Source organism: Microtus ochrogaster, chromosome 4 (assembly GCF_000317375.1).
Source record: "Microtus ochrogaster isolate Prairie Vole_2 chromosome 4, MicOch1.0, whole genome shotgun sequence".
Lineage (NCBI taxonomy): Eukaryota > Metazoa > Chordata > Mammalia > Rodentia > Cricetidae > Microtus > Microtus ochrogaster.
The window spans coordinates 31,078,104-31,093,514 of record NC_022011.1 but is presented as its reverse complement, the minus strand read 5'-3'; the positions used below and the strand labels follow the sequence as shown (position 1 = coordinate 31,093,514).

General features: G+C 46.4%; 1 protein-coding gene across 1 annotated transcript in view; it reads left to right on the top strand.

The window, feature by feature from the left end:
- The window catches only part of Fanca (FA complementation group A), a 58,071-nt gene that overhangs the window by 6,157 nt on the left and 36,503 nt on the right, over positions 1–15,411 (top strand). Inside the window, exons 7-17 of the mRNA XM_005345833.3 lie at positions 2,650–2,762; positions 3,294–3,373; positions 3,994–4,027; positions 5,269–5,332; positions 6,014–6,126; positions 6,542–6,618; positions 6,953–7,094; positions 7,421–7,554; positions 11,112–11,222; positions 13,356–13,451; positions 13,535–13,594. Of these exons, the coding sequence (XP_005345890.1) occupies positions 2,650–2,762; positions 3,294–3,373; positions 3,994–4,027; positions 5,269–5,332; positions 6,014–6,126; positions 6,542–6,618; positions 6,953–7,094; positions 7,421–7,554; positions 11,112–11,222; positions 13,356–13,451; positions 13,535–13,594 (1,024 nt within the window). The remainder of the gene's footprint in view (positions 1–2,649; positions 2,763–3,293; positions 3,374–3,993; positions 4,028–5,268; positions 5,333–6,013; positions 6,127–6,541; positions 6,619–6,952; positions 7,095–7,420; positions 7,555–11,111; positions 11,223–13,355; positions 13,452–13,534; positions 13,595–15,411) is intronic.

Genomic DNA, 15,411 nt, shown 5'->3' with positions numbered 1-15,411 from the left:
TGTGTGTGTGTGTGTGTGTGTGTGTGTGTGTCAAGTTTTAGTGCTAAGTGCCTTCACTCGCCAAGCCAACTGGCCTGATTACATGTCCTTTTTGTTATTGTTAATTTATATCTTTTTATGCATGAGTGCTCTGGTGTATACCTTCAGGCCATAAGAGGACATCAGGTCCTATTATTGATGGTTGTGAGCCACCATGTGATTACTGGGAATTGAACTCAGCCGTCTCTCCAGTCCCCATATGTCCTTTTATTTAGAGAACATTTATTGGGATTAAAGTGTCCCTTATGCATGCTTTCTTTGTTCATGCCTTGTGATGATTTTTTGTGTATATATGTAAATGTACATGCTTGTATGTGCACACCTGTACACATGTTTGTAGAAGCCGGAGTCAGTGTTGGGTGTTTTCCATTTTGACCCAGGGTCCCACTGAACTGGGAGCTGGCCAACGGCCCCAGGGGTTGTCTTGTTCTGTCTCCCCAGCACTGGGCACAGGGAGCAATTCACTGATTGAGCCATCGTACGTTTGGTTTTCAGCCTCCACATGGTAGCTCATAACCATTTGTATCTCAGGTTCCAGGAGATAATGCTTTCTGACTTCTGCGGGCATGGCGTGCATATGGTATACAGATGTATAAAATACTCTACATATAAAAAGGTTTTAAATAAAATTTAAAATAAACATAAAGTCAAACAACTTAAGGTGACTCTCAGTTATATTCCAAGATCAAGACCACCCCTGGCCTGCATGAGACCCTGTCTCCGAAAACGCAACAAAAACATTAACTAACTAAAGAGATGTCCAGCTAAACATGGTTGAGCTATGTAATGATATTTATTCCTTTCTGAAATCACCTTGGGAGCCTGAGTTTATTAGTCTGTGTGCGGGTGCCAAAGACTTGTGTGGGACTCCTGTCACCTCTCACTGCTTGGTTCCCTGGTTGAACTCGGGCTGTCAGGCTTGGTGGCAACCCAGATAAGGAGCTTTTATGACAAGACATAACCTGATAAAGATGGAATAGTCAAGCACATGGACCAGCAATAAGATAGTCAGCAAGCTTGAAGATCTGTACTGATCAGCAGCGGGGTGAAAGACAGCCATCTAGGCTGCTTTATTTGTTCATAAAAACATGAATATTGCAAGCATTTATACCTCAGGAGGTTGGGTGAAAAAGTCTCAGAAAGGCCTGGTTGCAAGGCCAATGAAGGGTTTGGAACCTCAGGCCCCTCTAGTCCATAAGGCTGGAGGTCTAGCGTGGGACATCAAACAGAGTTGAAATATCACGAAACCAGGTGGCGCTGTGACATAGTTTCCAGAAGATAAGAATTTTTTCAAAAAGTTCACTTTTTCCCTTATATCAAGAAAGAAAGAGAAAGAAAGACAGACAGACCAGGGTGAATCAAAGAAAGAATTAAAGTGGAAGTATAAAAAGATGAGAAGAGCCGGGCAATGGTGGCACACCCCTTTAATCCCAGCACTTGAGAGGCAGAGGCAGGCGAGTCTCAGACTTAAAGGCCTGGGCTACAAAATGAGTTACAGGACATCCAGGGCTACACAAACCCTGTCTCAGAGGGAAAAAAAGATGAAAGACCTAAATATGACAAAGCTCAGAGGCTAGAGAAGATTAATAAACTTAATTCCATGGAGAGCATGTCTCCTAGTATATACACATCAGGACATCAAATATAAAGAAAAAAGTGGACAGGGTTAAAGGTGAAATGCACATTTTGATAATTATTGTGTATCCCTCTTGGTACTAGATAAAGTAAGTTAAATTAGCAGTGCAAAGCTGGGTGTGATGGCACATGCCTTTAATACCAGCACCCAAGAGGCAGAGGCAGGAATTTCTGTGAGTTCAAGGCTAGCCTGGTCTACACAGAGAGTTCCTGGCTAGCCAGGTGGCACAGTGAAATCCCAGCTTGGAAAAAAAAAAACCAAACAAGCCAGTGTTATAGCCCTGCCCAAACATGGCAAAACACAGTAAGATAATCACCCTGAAATACTCTGCCTGGGAGAGCACTCGTAAGTACACAGACAGAGGTTTGGGGGGTAGCTCAGTTGGTAGAGTACTTGCCCTCCGTGCCCAAAGCCCCCAGATTCAATTCCTAGCACCACCAGATGTGGTGGCATCCAGCCATAATACTGATCCTGGGAGGTTGAAGCAGAAAGATCAGAGTTCAGGGCCAATCTCAGCTACAAAGTGCATGTAGTCTGGGCTGTATAAGACCCTGTTTCAAAAAGAAAGAGGAAAAACAAGTACACAGAATTTCTGAACTAGAGCTGAAAGTGCAGGTCCTAACCATTGTTAGAATAAATGTAAAAGGGATGAAATCATTCAAAATAGATTCTCTACCAGCAAGGCATTTTTTGTTGTTGTTTTGGGGGGACAGGATAGGGGATGAACCTGTTAGTGATTATTTCATTGTCAGTGAGCTACTTTTTAATTCCATTATTTATTTATTTTGGTTTTTTTGTTGTTGTTGTTAGCTCCTACATCTTAAATTAACCCATTTCTATTAATCTGTGTATAGCCACGAGGCTGTGGCTTATGGGTGAGGTTCTGACATCTTTCTCTCCTTCGACAGCTACATGGCATTATTCTTACCCAGCCAATATTTCCAACCTTGTTTTTTTTGTGTGTGTGTCCTCAGCCATCCTGACATGCAGGCCATGACCACGTGGCTCTTCAGGAACCTCTGCGCTCTGTGTGAACAGATAGAAATGCCAAGCCCATCCTCTGATGCCACTAAAGCCATGCTTTCTGGTATGTTCATAGCAGGCGGGTCCCTGGGGACAACTATTCTTCTTGACCCTGGGGTCTAAAGCAGTCTTCTCATTCCCTTGGGCCTAGAGCCCAGCCTGAGATAAACTCACCAGGCCAACCATGGACGTCTGTTTTCCTGAGTGGCAGGAGCTGGGTTTTCCCTTGGGTAGCTCGAAGATGAGAAGCATTTGCTCTGGACAGGCAGCTTGTGGGTTTCTTTGCTTTGTTTTTTGAGACAGGGCTTACTATGTAGCTCTACCTGGCCTGGAACTTATTATGTAGAACAGGCTGGACTCAAACTCAGGTGTATACCTGCTTACCGCCCGGCCAGGCTTCCTTATTCTGATCTTTAAAATTCTGGAACAGCGGGGCTGGAGAGATGGCTCAGTGGTTAAGGGCGCTCTGCTTGAGATCAGTTCCCTGGTCTGTGCCCACACGTACTCCCTGGAGGTGGGGCGTCTGTGAGTCACTGCTGTTTGGAGACCATCATGCTTATAAATTAGTCTGCGCTTTTTGTTTTTAATCTCACAGGTTTTGTGCAACTGTTGGTTTCAAGTGCATTTCCGCAAAGCTCAGAACCAAGACTTGGGGAGCCTGAAAAGACGACCCGGGTAGGAAAGAAAAGCAAGACTGGAAGAGAATTAGACTTTTTTTGGTGGTGTGTTTGGGGGGGGGGGGTGTTTGGTTTTTTTTCAAGACAGGGTTACTCTGCATAACCCTGACTATCCATGAACTCATTATGTAGACCAGGCTGGCCTCAAACTCCGATCCTCCTGCCTCTGCCTCCCGACCGAGTGCTGGGATCAGAGGCACGTGCCAACCACACCCAGCTTAATCTTGACTGTCGGATCTTCCTAATTCCACCTCCCAAGTGTGTTGGAATGAATTCTGACTGCACCACCACTCAACTTTGCATCATGCTGCCACAAAGACTTGTCTCTTTTTAAAGATAATCTGCCTATCTGCCTGCCTGCCTTCACTTCTCTCTCTCTCTCTCTCTCTCTCTCTCTCTCTCTCTCTCTCTCTCTCTCTCTCTCTCTCACCCACAGCAGAATTTACCTGCATTGTTAAGGGAATGAAGAAGAAACTCCCAAGAGTGGGAAGGGTTCCAAGGGAAGAATACCTTTCAGGCACTTTCTTATTTTGCTTCAAGCTAACAAGACATTCTCTTGTGTATTGCCAGCACGAGACTGCTTGAAAATTCCTGAGAGAATTTCCTTTCTGTTGGCAGGTTGCTACTGACGTCCTGCAGAGAATGCTGACTTGTAAGTTTCTGTGTCGAGCCCCAGGCTATAACTGACTAATTTGCTTAAGAGCCCTTCTAGCAGGTTCCAGTCTTTCCACCTGAAGCTACCCACCCCTGCTTCACTGCCTCCAGAGGCCCTGTTTACGTCATATATGTAGTGTGAAAGCCCTTCTCTCTTTTTGGTCTGGTTCTCAGTTCTTCCTCGTGATCCCATGTTAATTCATTTTTTTATTAATGAATTATTTATTTATTTTGAGACAGGGTCCGACTTTGTAGCTCTGACTGGCCTGAAACTCACTGCGTAGATTAGGCTGGCCTCCAACTCACAGAGATCAATCTGCCTCTGCCTCCCGAGTGCTGGGATTAAAGGCATGCAACACAATGCCCAGCTAATTTTTTCAATTATTATCCTTATTATTTTTACTATATATGGGTGTGGGGGGGGCTGCTTGTTCGTTCCCGGCTACCCAGACCTGGAATAATTACACAAAACTATTAATTAAAACACTGTTTGGCCAATAGATTAAGCATATTTCTGTCATACTTTTATATCCTAAACTAACCCATCTCCATTAATCTGTGCATCACCACGAGGTCGTGGCCTACCAGCAAAGTTTCAGCAGGCTCCAGGGCAGCCCTGTGTCCCCAATGGTGATAGCGCATGACTTCTCACTGACTCCGCCTTCTTTCTCCCAGCATTCAGTTTAGTTTTCCCACCTAGCTCTATTCTGCTAAGACACTGGCCGAAACAAATTTATTCATTAACCAATAAAGGCAAAACATAGACAGAAGGACTTCCCACACCATATGGGTATTCTACCTGTATATATCTCTATGCAGAGTGTGTTCCTAGTGCTTACAGAGGCCAGAGCAGGGTATTTCTCCCTCTGCAAGTAGAGTTACAGTTATGAACTGCCATGCGGGTGCTGGGAACTAAACCTGGGTTCTCTGAAGAGCAGCCAGTGCTCTTAATTGCTGAGCCATCTTTCCCGGCCCCACGTTTCAGAGTACTAACCTGGCGTGTTCAGTTCGTAGCACCATGTACAGAATTTATGTTCTGCTTGTTCTCCTGAACTTTAGGCTTGCAGATCTCAGTGTCTGGTGGCACTTAGGTGCTTGGTGGACTCAGTGTCATCCGAGGAGATTCTGGACCTTCAGAGACCCATGGCAGAAATTAGTCTGCTGACCAAGAGTGCTCTGGGTGACATAGGACAGGCCATGGGGCTGATGCTTGTTTTCTGTCCTGTGTTTTGTTGTCAGTTGCACTTGATACCCTGGACGCTGGTCCACAGGTGACATCGGCTTACCAGGCAGCGAGGGGCTGGTATGTCTGCGAGACCTGCTATTGTTCATGTGAACTGTATGCTTGCTTCACTGGGAAGCATGGCTTTTTTTTTTTTTTTTTTTTTTTTTTTGGTTTTTCGAGACAGGGTTTCTCTGTGGTTTTGGAGCCTGTCCTGGAACTACCTCTTATAGACCAGGCTGGTCTCGAACTCACAGAGGTCCGCCTGCCTCTGCCTCCCGAGTGCTGGGATTATAGGCGTGCGCTACCACCGCCCGGCTCGAAGCATGACTTCTTAAACGCAGCAACGGTAGCAGTAGCCAGCTGGGTACTATCTGTCGGTTGACAGCTTTGGGGGAGATTGTTGCCGAAGCACCGGGAGGTCTGTCTAGCCTTCTCTGAGATCCTGTTTAATCTCCAGATATCTAGGGTGTGGGATCCTCTTTTCTGTCATGTGCCCAGTGTGACCCCCCCTTCCACGTGTCTGTCTTCAGCTTTGGTATGCAGCACCAACCTTCCTAATCTGTATCTAATCGCCTGCTTCTGGACTCTTGACACCCTCAGATAATTCTCCCCTCTCTTGTTGAAACTACATGTCCCTGCGTTCATTTGCCACCTGTGGCCATGTGGCCTGGCGGAGAAAGTGCCTCCCTGGCTTGAAGGCGGGTGCTCCAGGCAAGGGACCGTGCTTTCCTCCTTGGGTACCCCTTATGCTCTTTGTAGGTTGAGTGCATACTCTGGACATGTATGCTGTGGTATGATCGGAGTGGATTCTCACAAGAGGTTCTTTAGCCACACTCTAACCCAGATTCTGACTCACAAACCCGTGCTGAAAGGTAGGTCACCATGCTGCACCTGCAGTTCCTTGCACACTCTGGGGTCTCTTCCCCTATACTTTGGGGAAACTCAGATAGAGATACCAGTGATCCTTAGGCAGATTTGTGGCTCTGAGCCCTGTGGGTTAAATAGAGCACTTTGAGACTCTTGGAGATAATGACAGTTTACCCCAGAGCCCAACAGCCTTGTTTTCTGGAACCAAAATTCCTGACACTGAAGGGTGACCTCAGTTAACAAAGGAAATGACAGTGTCTGCAGTAGTTGGGAAAAAAATTAAAGCAGGGTTGTCTTTTCACATTGGAAAAAACTTTTTTTTTTTTTTTCATTTTGTTTCACATTTTAAAAAATGGGTTTTTGTTTGGTTGCTTTTGTTTTGTAGTAAACTCTGACTTGAAGTTTGTTTTTCCTGCGCAGTGTCTGACGCCATTCAAATGCAGAAGGAGTGGGGCTTTGCAAAGACTTGTCAGGAGCTCACCACTCTGTACTGCAGGGTGAGTGTGGGGTCCACTCCCTGCTTTGGGATTTCAGGGTTAAGACGAGATTAGACTGGTTCCTGTGAACACTGCCCCTCTGAGGAGGTTCAGGAGTACCCAGCAGGCACAACTGTCCTGTCAGGATTGCGGTTCAGGATCAGGAGGCTGACCTTGTCCTTGGGCAGATGAGGCTGCTTCCAGCCAGTGGTGACCACTACAGAGAGGAGAAATATGGTGGCCACTGTTGAGGCTCCTCCCAGTCTGCACTTCTCCGGTGCTGGAGTGGATGGGCTTGAGAGAGTGAGCAGAGGGGCCGGTTGCCTGTCTGAAGGAGCTAGGGCTGTTATTTCAGGTCTTGGTGATGCTGGGTCCAGGGGAGTCAGTTGGCCGTTTGCAGGAAGTCCTGGAGACGCAGGAGGTGAACTGGCAGTATGTGCTCTCCTGTCTGTCTACACTGGTTGTCTGCTTTCCCGAGGCACAGCAGCTTCTTAAAGGTACGTGTTTCTGAGAGCCCCATGATGCCTTGAGCACACGTATGTGTTATCTGCATGCTCATGTCGGCTGAATCCCAATGAGTAGAGGCTTAACACATTAGTGATGCCCTTCACTTACTTAGGACTTAATAGAACCTTGTCTGTCTGTCCGTCTGTCTGTCTGTTGATGTTAGTGCTACTTCTGTGAGTCTGAGGCAGTTTTACTCAGCATGAGCTTGACTAAAACTCGTGTTTGGGTGTGTACATCTTCCCAGCTCAGATACTCGAATTTTGTGAGTGGACTGAGCTGCCCTCACCTGCCTTCTGACGATGTTATAATCTCGCAGACTGGGTGGCCTCTTTGATGGCCCATGCCTTTGAGAGCTACCACCTGGACAGCATGGTCACCGCATTCCTGGTTGTGCGTCAGGCTACTCTGGAAGGCCCCTTTGTGTTCCCATCCTACGCAGACTGGTTCAAGGTGAGTCACTGGGGATGTGGGTCATGACAAACTGACGTTCCAGAGGGCTCAGGGGAGGGCTCTTGGCGTCCCGTGCTGTGTTCTCTGTGATAGAGGGGTCATTTGGCGAGCTTGGTCAAGACAGACCCTAGAAGTTTTCTCCTGTGCTCTGCTCACAGCCCAGAGGCTCTGTGTTCGTCCTGGAGGAATCCCCTGTTTGCTGGACTCTCTTTTTCTGAAACTTTCTAAGATGGGAAACTGTTCAGCAGAGTAGAAGCAGTGGCTGTTTCTTTGTGCCTCTTTCTCCTGTGAAAGTTCTGAGACATGTACCTCTTCCTTGCGTGACCCCCATCCCCCCCTTCTGTGTTTGTCTGCACTGTGCTCCTGAGCCTGAGAGCGATCAGTCTTACCTTGGGAGGACTTTGAAAGTACGGATCTCGGGTCATCCCAGGCCTGCTGAGTCTGTGCTCCCAAGGTAAAATCTGGAGCAAGATCCTTGGCCAGCTGGTATGAGTACAGGTTTAGGCCGGGATGTGCTGTGAGTGTGTGTGTGTGTATAAGAGTCCAGATGCTTTCCAACCATGGGTTCCAGGAATCAAACTCAGGTTGTCAACTTTTTGCACAGCAAACACTTAGCTGCTAAGGCATCTTGCCAGCCCTAAATTAACCATTTGTTTATTTAATTATTATTATCTATTAGCAAATAGTAATTATTATTTTGAGACAAGGTCTCTCTGTAACTTTGCCTAGCCTGGAGCTCACTATATAGAACAGACTAACCTCAAACTCTCAGAGATCTGGCTGTCTATGCCTCCTGAGTGCTGGGATTAAAGGCATGTTTAAATTAATTTTATTTCTGTGTGTGTGTTGTGTGTGTGTGTGTGTGTGTGTGTGTGTGTGTGAGAGAGAGAGAGAGAGAGAGAGAGAGAGAGAGAGAGAGAGAGACCGAGAAACCTTTGCCATGGTGTGTGCATGCATGGAGGTCAGATCATGGCTCTCAGGGGGTCTCTGCCACTTTTGAGGCAGTTAGACCTGGGAGGGTGGAGCCTGAAAATGGAGTGGAATGAAGTCTTAATGCAATAGCTAACTTACTCAGCGTTAGACAGTTTATACCCTGAGTATTAAGTCACGGGAGTAAGGCTCTATGTAACCACGAGGACAAGCTGCAAAACATGGACAAGGCGAAAACATGTTTTTCCCTAGAAGCACATAAACAGATAACAAATGCCAGTTGTAATGACTTATTAAAGTAAGCCCACTCTTGTCTGCTCTGCCTGGGAGGACATGAGTGCACATTGCAAGAACAACTTCGTGCTGTTGAAGGAACTAAGGTCGCAAAGGTTCTTGTCTTGTTTTCTAGTAAGCCCTTGCAGTTCCCACTGAGCCATGTCACCTGTCCTGATCTGTTGTTTTCTAAGTTGGTGTCAGCCATGTTGCTTGGCTCTTAATCTATATATATATTTAAAACTACCAATGTGGGACTGGAGAAATGGCTCATCCATTAAGAATGCTGGGTGCTCTTCCAGAGGTCCCGAGTTCAAGTCCCAGCACCCACATAGTAGCTCATAATCTGTAATGGGATCTGATGCCATTCTGATGTGGAGACATGCATACAAAGCACCCATATACATAAATAAATATTTTTTTAAAAAGAATTAATGTAAGTCACGGTGTGATGGCATTTGTCTTTAATCACAGCACCCAAGTGACAGAGGTAGATGAATCTCTTGAGTTTGAGGCTACCTAGTGAATTCCAGGTTAGCCAGGTGTGAGACTTTGTCACACATATACACCAAAAAACAAAACAAACCCCCAACAAAACCTTATTAATGTATGTATTTGGTTGCTGACATTGTCTTTGTACCATGCAGCCCCTGGCCCACTCGGCTTTGAGTCTGGATCCAGGGCTGTTGAGCTGCTTCCCTTGCCTCTGCAGACCGTGTATGTCTCTGAGCTGCTTTTCCTGGCTTCAGAAACTAGCATGGCATTATCATCATTTCCCTTTCTTGTGGAATGGTGTCTACTTTTGTTGTTTGGGTTTTTTTGTTTTATTTTTCAAGACAGGGTTTCTCCGTGTAGTCCTGGCTGTCTTGGCACTCACTCTGTAGACCAGGCTGGCCTTGAACTCAGAGATCCACCTGCCTTTGCCTACCAAGTGCCGTGATTAAAGGCGTGAACTCCACCACCATCTGGCTGAATGGTGCTTAGTGTCTGCAGTCTAACATGAAAAAGAATTGTCTGGACCGGGTGGTGGTGGCGCATGCCTTTAATCCCAGCACTTGGGAGGCAGAGGCAGGCAGATCTCTGTGAGTTCGAGACCAGCCTGGTCTACAAGAGCTAGTTCCAGGACAGGCTCCAAAACCACAGAGAAACCCTGTCTCGAAAAACCAAAAAAAAAAAAAAAAAAAAAAAAAAAAAACAAAAAAAAAAAAAAAAAAAAAAAAGAAAAAGAATTGTCTGATCTTGACAACATGTATGCTTCCCCAAAACCATTGCAAGGCTTCATTCAGTTCACTTGCCGTTCAATGTTTGGTCCCAAACATGCATCACACATGGCCAGCATAGCAGGAGTTTGTGTGGTTTAGGGGAGGTTGGCAGTTCTCACATGTGGACATTCTCTTTGCAAGCTCTTGTATGACAAACTCAGCATGGTGATTGACCTAAAGTCTCTGCTCCCTCACCATGTGCCTCAGCCCTATCCCATTACAGCATCTATAGTAGCGGGGCTGCCTCCGGCTTGACCCTTGTTCTGTGACTCAGTGTCTTTGGTCAGGGTCAGGAGGCAGCACTTTGGACCTTTTCCTTGGCTGCCTATCATGTAATGACATTTCTGATTTTGGTGAGTTTGGAGATGGAGATTAATGTGTTCAGCAGAGTCTCAGCTGATGAAACGAACATATTTGTTGAGAGCCTTAGCCTGGTGGACAGACTGTGCTTCTGATAGCTACAGGGTTCCAATCTTACTATTTTTGTTTGTTTTTCTGTTTCTTTTGTTAACTGTTTTTGGGACAGGATCTCACGCAACCCAGGCTGGCCTCAAACTCACTATATCGTTGAGGATAAACTTCACCTTTTCTCCTTCCTCCTCCACCTCCAGAGTGCTGGAGTCCAGGCTTGCACCACCTCACCTGTTTCTCTAAGGGTTGCTGGGGATTGAACTCGGGCACTGTGCATGCTTGACAAATGCTCCACCTACTGAGCCAGCTCTATCTGTACCTCTCTCTTGTTCTCGTTTGCTGTCTTGAGACAGGGTCTCATTATTAGTACAGTCTGGCCTGGAACTCACTGTGTATCCCAGTAACAATCCTCCTGTCTCAGCCTCCAGAGTTCTGGAATTAGAGACCTGAGCCCCCACATTCTGTCCAGAGATACTATTATTATTTCCACAGGAGTCATAGCTTTTCCTCTGATAAACTTGGCCATCTGGCACAGTTTTAAGTCTGAACCAAAGTTACTTTTCTTTATTTCAGCAGCAGTCTTCTGTTTGGGGCAACCATAGCTACCAAGCTCTTTTTAGACAGCACAGCCCACAGGGTGGGCACCTACTGAGCAGTACCTGATGTGATCTCTCTCTGCAGGAATCCTTTGGGAGCTCACTTGGCTACCACAGCTGCAGCAAGAAGGCCCTGGTTTTCCTCTTCAAGTTCCTGTCTGACCTTGTGCCCTGGGAACCCCCTCGGTACATGCAGGTAAGGAGCCAGCAGCTGCATCCTGAGGCGTTCTGCTCATGGTGCAAGGGTCACCCAGCTTCCTGCAGATCAGCCTGAGCCAGGACTGGTTTCTGCCCTCCAACAAACAGTTTATTGATCATTCAATGCCCGGCATTGGTGTGCAGTGAACCAGCACAGGTACCTAGTAGCACCCACACATCCTCCTCAGGAGAAGCAAGTTGTATTCAATCAGTGTGCAATAAAGTACCTGCCTCATAGGCTCTCAGAAGGATGAGCAGGTCCAAGGGGGTCTGGAAAGATGTTTGGGGAAGTGAGTGTAGGAGGTTCTGTTTTTACTTTAATAGACTGATAAGGCTTTATGGCATTTGAATTTCTGGGTCCTGGACAGATGGCTTAGCAGTTAAGAACACTCACTGTCCTTCCAGAAGACCTGGGTTCAATTCCTAGCACCCACATCGCTGCTCACAACTGGCTATAACTCCAGTTCCTAGGGGATCTAATGCTCCCTTCTGGCTTTTGCAGGCACCAGGCACACACATGATGGGCTGACATACGTGCAGACAAACTATTAAATTTACTTAAAAAAAAAAAAGTCTGGATAGAGAGATCTCCAAACTTACAATGATCATTTTCTTCAGATTTTTTTTTGTTTTTGTTTTTTTAAAAGGCTTTGTGTAAGTCCACTGTTGGAGTACTTGTAACAAGTTGTGGTGGTGGCCACTATAATCCCAGCATTTGGGAGGCACAAGTAAGGTCACTGTCAATTTGAGGGAGGTTTGCTCAACAGAGGTTCTGGGACAACCAGGACTACTTTGTGAGACACTGTCTCGCAACAAGAAGACAAACAAATCTTGAAGCCAGGATAGTGACACAGTCCTGTAGACCCAGCATTTGGGAGGCTAAGGCAGGAGAATTATAAGTTCTAGTCCAGGCCAGTTGGGACCCCAAAAGCAAGACCCTGTCTCAGATTCCCCAAAAGTCTGAAGCTAGGCACAGTGGTTATATAGTCTCAGCACTCCAGAGCCTGGGCATGAGACTCCAGGAACCCAGGAGCTCAAATCCATCCTGAGGAACAGTGAAGTACTGTCTCAATGGAGAAAGGAAGGAAGATTTTTTTCTTTTTACCAGCTATCTCCATTCCCCCACTTATCTGGGGGCTGGGTACCGGAAGCTCTCTTGCTGTTTTCACTAAGAAGTTTGATTTGCATTCCAAACTGAATGGGGATATGTGAGCCAAGGGAAGGACAGACTCCAGCCATCCTGGGGAACTAGAACTGAACCTGTCCCCTTGCCCTGAATCTAGACACCTGTCTTTCTGTGCACTGTTGTTTGTGGCCAAGCTAACCAATTTTGAGACTGGCATGTGCCAGTATAGATAGTACCCTGCTGTTGATGTATCTGTCCTGAGCTCCTCCGAGTCTCCCAGCCTCCAGCCCTGAGAAGTGAGAAGTCTGGACACTGAGAGCCTTTCCTCCTACTCTCTGAGTCTAACCAAAGATACAAGGAACGTGAAGTCATTTGTGCAGACCTGCAAGCAAATTCTAGCTGTGTCTCCTCTTCTTTCCTGCCTTTTGAACTTGCATCTTGTTGTTGAGCACGGCAGCCTGACTCTCCCTGGACTCAGGTTCTTTAAACCTGGCACCTGTGGTCAATTTAATTTTCTCCCTGGTAGGAAGGGCAGCCTTTTCCTGTGGGTTTGTTTGAGACAGAGTATCACTGTATACCTCTAACTAGCCTTGAACCTGCTATGTAGACCAGGCTGGCCTTGAACTTGACATGATCTTTGTCACTGCCTGCTGAGTGCTGGGATCACAGGTGTGTTATCCTTACCACACCCATCTTCTTGTGGGTTTTGGTTTCAAAAAATTACATGTCTTGCCGGGCGGTGGTGGCGCACGCCTTTAATCCCAGCACTTGGGAGGCAGAGGCAGGCGGATCTCTGTGAGACCAGCCTGGTCTACAAGAGCTAGTTCCAGGACAGGCTACAAAGCCACAGAGAAACCCTGTCTCGAAAAAAAAAAAAAAAAAATTACATGTCTTGTGCCTGCTAGCAGACATCTCTTATCGTCGCGGTATTCATTGTCGTGTGCTGCTAATGTCCCGGTGAGAAGCTGTAGGATATCCTGACGTTGCTGCACTGTGTTCTCGTAGGTGCATATTTTCCACCCACCGCTGGTCCCGAGCAAGTACCACTCCCTCCTTACAGACTACATCTCGTTGGCCAAGACGAGGCTTGTTGACCTCAAGGCAAGTCTGCCCACTGCTCTAGCCCTGCCCGGAAGTACCCATTGTGTGTCTTTGTGGTCACATGTTGTTTTTCCCCTTTGAAGGTTTCCATAGAGAACCTGGGACTCTATGAGGATTTGTCCTCCTTTGGGGATGTTGCTGAGGTAATGTGTACCAGGCTTTTGCTTTTAGGTACCAACTAGTTCCCAGATCATGACACAGAGATCCATCATAATTTTTGAATGCTCGAGCTAGCTTAGGCTCATTCTCTGGCAACTCCTTTAACTTAAATTAGCCTGTTTCTCTTTATCTACCGTTGGACTCGGGGATTTTTCCTTTTCTTTCCTTCTGTATATTTTTCTTTCATTTCTTCGTATGTCTGCTGCCTGGCTGGCCTTGGGCATCTCCCTCATTCTCCTCTCTTTTTCTCCCCTGTCGTTCCTTTCAAGCCTTCATTTCTCCTATTTATTCTCTCTGCTTGCCAGCTCCACCCATCCTTTCTCTGCCTAGGCCCGTTCAGCTCTTTATTAGATCAGTCAGGTGCCTTAGGCAGGCAAGGTGAAACAAAGGCAGCATAAACAGATGTAACACACCTTTACACAGTTTAAATAATATTCTGGCCGGTTGTGGTGGCGCACGCTGGTAGGATTTGCTGAAGGAGGCAGAGGCAGGAGGATCACAAGTTTGAGGCCAGCCTGGGCTACACATTTTAAAAAATAATAATAATAATAATATTCTGAAGCATAAACAAATGTTTATCTTTGCCTAGTTAGAATAATATTCCACAGCTAGGCAGTGGTGGAATATTTTTATATTTTTTATAACATTGTCAGAGTGTTGGGTGTGCATGAGTGTGTGCGGAGGTCAGAGGGCAACTTGTAGAATGTTTTCTCCTTCATGCGGATCCAGGGTGTCTAGGATTCACAGGCCTGTGTGGCAGACATCACCCACTGAGTCATTTTGCCTCTCTCTGTTTTTCCCGTCCCTATTTTCTTTAATCCCAGCACTAGGGAGGCAGAGGCAGGCAGATCTCTGTTAGTCTGAGGTCAGCCTGGTCTATAGAGTAAGTGCCAGGATAGGCTCCAAAGCTACACAGAGAAACCCTGTCTCAAAAAAAACCAAAAAATTTCACCACAGTAGTGAATGTTGGTTGACCCACAGTCTTTGGTTCGCTTGTCTTTTGACTTGAGTGATTTGGCCTCCAGAATCCTCTACCTGGTTCATCTCCAGTGAAGCTGGGTTGCCTGTTTTCCTGAAAGTGTTTTGTCTCTACTGTCCCTTGGAGTCTTTGTAGACAACACCAGCAGAGGAGAGTGGCCCTGTTAAAGACAGGCCTGGGCTACAGTGGATTCTCCTCAGGATCTTTTTTTTTTTTTTTTTTTTTTTTTTTTTTTTTTTTTTTGGTTTTTCAAGACAGGGTTTCTCTGTGGTTTTGGAACCTGTCCTGGAACTAGCTCTTGTAGACCAGGCTGGTCTCGAACTCACAGAGATCTGCCTGCCTCTGCCTCCCAAGTGCTGGGATTAAAGATATGAGCCACCACTGCCTAGCTATGGAATATTATTCTAACTAGGCAAAGATAAACATTTGTTTATGCACCACCACGGCCCGGCAGGATTTTTTTTTTTAAAGATTTATTATGTATACAGTGTTCTGCCTGCGTGTATGCCTGCACACCAGAAGAGGGCGCCAGATCTCATTACAGATGGTTGTGAGCCACCATGCGGTTGCTGGGAACTGAACTCAGGACCTCTAGAAGAACAGATCAGCCTGTGCTCTTAACCTCTAAACCATCTCCCCAGCCCTCTCCTGAGGGTTTTTAGTTTACGTGGGTTTTCACTAATTTTATTTATCTAATTTTTATTCGTGTGTGTGCAGCTGAGCATGCTTTAGAGGATAACTTGAGGAAATTGGCTCTCTCTTCACCTAGCAGGTCCCAAGGACTGAGCGTAGTTTGGCGGCTTGGTGGCAGGCACCTTACCT